At 40.2% G+C, this 4,293-nt stretch overlaps 1 protein-coding gene across 1 annotated transcript; it reads right to left on the minus strand.

The window, feature by feature from the left end:
• Window positions 1–208: 208 nt before the first annotated feature.
• LOC110943017 (glutathione S-transferase T3-like) lies at window positions 209–1,788 on the minus strand. Its single transcript, XM_022184776.2, has 3 exons — window positions 1,552–1,788; window positions 727–1,460; window positions 209–253 (listed from the first exon to the last, which is right to left on the minus strand). Exons 1-3 carry the CDS (start codon window positions 1,739–1,741, stop codon window positions 209–211), a joined length of 969 nt encoding a protein of 322 aa, XP_022040468.1. The 5' UTR covers window positions 1,742–1,788.
• Between the last annotated feature and the right edge of the window lie 2,505 nt (window positions 1,789–4,293).

Here is a 4,293-nt window from a genome sequence, read left to right on the forward strand (position 1 = left end):
TGTCATAATTTGAAAAACAATAAGACTTTTTTTGTAATTAAGTAATTTGTGAGTTAACCAATGGGATGATGGTCCATTGGCAAAGAAAAAGTATTTAAATATCTAAGGAGTGGAGGTGTTGAGTTCAAAGTCCTATAATTGAAAGAAATTTGCCCAAAAAAACAGGTAGTTTGTGAGGAGAAGTCTATGAGCCCACATGTTTGGAAAATTATTGTACATTAACCATGATTGAGTCAAGGTCGGAAGACCATGCCTACACAATAAATTAAGTAGGCCATTACAATATACATTCAATTTATTTGGCATCAAGAGGATACGCACTAAATGCACTCTCAACGACTTTGTTCAATCTGTGTTATACTGTTAGACTAGAGGGTATGGTTCGGCTCATCCCCACGGGGATGAGCCTCCACGTAGGCGCCACATAGGCGGCTCGCGAGGGATGAGCCAAATGAAGGATGGAGGGGGATGGAGGATGAGGCCCCACCTCATTATTTTATAATTTCTTTTGTTTTAATTTAATAACCCAAGTTAATAAAAACTTTATAAAATTTAAAAAACACAACATAAAACAACATAAATAATTTCATTTCATAACATAAATAAAAATTACATTTCCTAAAAAAAGAAAATACCGAAAATAAAAATAAAAAAATTACGTTTCCTAAAAAAAAAATACCGAAAATAAAAATTAAAAATAAACCTACGACGTCCATTTTTTTTCACCTCTTCCTTCATCCTCCGATAAACCTCGCGTTCATCCTCCGGAACCGAGTCGAGATCCAACCTCATTATCCTAAAATCTTCCGCTCGAGCATAGTCGTACGACACGGTTTTCTTGTGAGTATACTTTTCGGCCGCGAACTCTTTGAACGAACGGAATTCGTTTATCAAGTCGTCCATTTTTGACGATGCCTTCTCGGCCCTACCTCCACTCGAGCCGCCACCTCCACTCGAGCCGGCCACTTTTCGCTTTCCGGCCGCTTCTTTTTTTGCTTTGTCCCTCCCGGGGGGACGTTCCGACTCGTGAACGGGCAACACATCCTCGTCATCTTCCGGGTCGTCGTTTATGTCGATTTGACAACGAGCGGTGGAGCCTCCCGCACTATAACTTCCGGACTCGGAAGTTTTAGTGCGTTTGGCCGTTGCGACCTCATTTGGAACCGGCCTCCATTTTTGTTCTTTCCTTACAACGTTCCATGCTCGGAAGTGCGGGAAAGGCGTTGGATTTTGAGAGTCCCACTTGGCGATAGCAAGGTTAAGAATGTCCTCGTCGTTACTCCCGCTAGGAGGAGAAAGATAAATTTGGTTATAAATTTGGTTAAAAGCGTTGACGACCTTGATCATTTTTCGCCACTTGCCTGAGACGGATTCGACATCACGAGCCGGACCATGCTCCATAATCGCGTTAAATCTATCCGTTGTCTTCTTCCAAAAACTACTACCCGATTGGTTGTTTCCTAAATTTTAAAAAATAGTGCATTAGTAAAAAAAAAATTAAATTTCCTAAAAAAAAAAAGAAACCGAAAATAAAAATAAAAAAAATTATACCGACTATCGGGCAAGTAGAGGCCTTAACATACGCCATAGCTAGCGCCTCCTCTTCTACTTTCGTCCAAGGTCTCCCCTTTGCTCTCGGTTTTGGCGCGGTTTCGGGTTCAACCTTCTTTCCCTTCCCCTTGTTTTTTTTTGCGCGTGAGCTCTTGCGGTGGTGATTCGGGGACGACTTCTTCATCATCATCTTCAAGTTGAACCGGGGGTTGCGATTGCGATTGGAGTTGTTCAAACGTGTTGAGTTGCATGATTTGTTGGAGCGCTTGATATTGTTGAACTTGTTGAAGTTGAGACATTTGTGAGAAGGCGTTGGGTGTTTGTTGGAAACCCGAAAACGGAAATTGCGAAGCCCCCCACGAAGGATCCATAGTCGGAGTGTAAGCGGGACTCGAAAAAAAATTAGGTTGGTTCGGATTGGGATTATTCGGGTTGGGGTTGTTTGGGTTGGGGTTGTTTGGGTTGAATGGATTCATGATTGGGAGAGAATGTTATAAGAATTATAGAGTGTTTTTATAAAAAAGGAAGAGAATTGGAGAAGAATGGGAGTAGAATGAGAGAGAATGGTATAAAAATGGATTAGATTATGGTATTTATTTAAAATGAAAATGATTTTTTTTTATTAAAACTGCCGTTGAATAACGGCTATTTTTTGAAAGCATGGAGCGGCAACCCCGGCTGTGGGGTGCCGGGTTGGACCAGCCGAGCCCCAGGGGGGCGGTGTGGGGGTCCGGCGCCGGGCCAAGCCGGGCATCAGCCGGCCCCCATACCTTCCAGTCTTATTAACCTACACGTTTTCTTATAAATACTTATTAACTAATTAATATACAACTTTTATAAATTTGGTGCACAGTTTTATAAATACAACTTACTAATGTGTAGCCATGCTTGTTAAAAAATCGATGCACAACTAATAACTCTATACAAATTTCTTTCAACCCCTGGATGGCTATCTATAAGATATGTACAACATTGACACAAAAAAACTCCATAACCATTGATCTGAAACAATAGTTTTTTTTTTTTTTTTTTTTTTTTTTTTTTTTTTTTTTTAAGTTTATCATTCACGAATTTAATGCCCCTTAACATAAGGAGGGAGTGGTGTATAATGTGAGTTAACATACCATGTTATCGTTAACACCTCAAATATTAGAGTATACCCAATAGACTTAGATATATTGTCACTATCAATCATTATCAGCCACTAAGTTATCGTTTAGATTATTAAAATCTAATTTGCTTAATAGCGAAGTCACTTTGTATTGTTTCTATGTCATCTCTAATTTGCATCCACACTTGGTTAATTTTACACGTCCGTGAAGTAATGATATTAAATTTAATATCCATCCCCTCAAAACTAGAAAACAAATTACCTGGTATCATTTTAACTATTATCCTATGACCTATGACCTATCTATTAATTATTATTATTATTTTATTATTATTATTTTATTATTATTTTATTATTTATTTATTTTTTAAATTAATTATTATTATTATTTATTATTATTATTATTATTTTATTATTAAAATTAAAATCACAATAAAAGGAATAGTAGTTTATGAAATCCGTAGCGTCCAATTTTTGATCTAGGAATAGTAGTTTATGAAATCCGGAGCGTCCAATTTTTGATCTAACGTTTGTGTATTGCTTTGTCTTATGCCTTGACATGTGTGTCTAAAAAAACTATGTGTTTATCTCTCCTCTTTTTTTAACAGCCAACAAAATCATCGGAGAAGTATACTGAAATTCACTCAATCGAGTAAATACATGCTCTCCTCCATTATGGTCAGAGTTGGATGCATATTTGAAGAGGTATGGTCTCAATTCTCTGCCTACATGGCAAGGACCACACCACTTTTTCATCCAACATGACGCCTACATCAGCAAGTGAATCCAGAAGCTTCTAGAAGCTTCTGGAAGACGTCGATGTGGCACCAGAGATGCTCCTTCCGACAGAAAGGACAACATGTGTCACCAGTCACCAAGCGCCATGTAGACCTGCGGCAAATCTAGGAGCAGACCGACAGCAGCAGTACGACGTCTCCAGCATGGACGAATATAGGCGCGCCACGTGTACCACCACCCTGACCACAGCAGAGGGGACCAAGAGGATATTCCCCTTGGTCGGACAACTGGCGCCCTATAACAGCTGGCAAGGTTGCTCCTCCCTCTTTCACCTTCCGGCTATAAATAGGACCCTTCATCATTCAGGTTAATTCTATTCCATCTTCCACACTCTCACACTCAACACACACTGTTTTCCTCCTCAGAACAGTACTTATTCTCACGCCGGAGCCTGGTTAAGAGGGAAACCCCCATATTCCCCTCTTAACGAGCTAACGGTGTTTCTGTTTTGTAGGACCATAGCCATTCGACGAGCAGAGAAGGAGATTGAACCCACAGAAGAGACAATCCAGCTAGTTAACCTTGGTGTTAACTAGTGTTTCATCATTGGCGCCCACCGCATTTTTTGCAAACCACCCTCATCTCCTTTTTCTTTAATAAACTCTCTGAAATGGCTGAACCAAGCCTTTCTCCTCAAATGGACGGAGAAGTCTCTTCCTTTGGACTCATTTCGGACACCGCGCACGTCCAAAGAGTCCAGGGGAACGAGACCATCCAAGAAGGGCGAACGAACAACGAGTTCCCTGACATCTTTGGAAGCGCATCCAGAGTTGTTAGCCAAACCACAAACAGAGCCACTTTCCAACCCCCACCCAGAATTATAAACCAAACCA

The sequence above is a fragment of the Helianthus annuus genome, chromosome 5 (assembly GCF_002127325.2).
Source record: "Helianthus annuus cultivar XRQ/B chromosome 5, HanXRQr2.0-SUNRISE, whole genome shotgun sequence".
Lineage (NCBI taxonomy): Eukaryota > Viridiplantae > Streptophyta > Magnoliopsida > Asterales > Asteraceae > Helianthus > Helianthus annuus.

Excerpts from the sequence above, each read along its gene's own strand:
- LOC110943017 (XM_022184776.2), bottom strand. The coding sequence starts at position 1,741 with ATGATGATGAAGAAGTCGTCCCCGAATCACCACCGCAAGAGCTCACGC. Across the intron at positions 1,461-1,551 it reads CTCTACTTGCCCGATAGTCG|GAAACAACCAATCGGGTAGT; the intron begins GTATAATTTTTT and ends TTTAAAATTTAG. Across the intron at positions 254-726 it reads ATCGGAGGATGAAGGAAGAG|GCATGGTCTTCCGACCTTGA; the intron begins GTGAAAAAAAAT and ends TTTATTGTGTAG.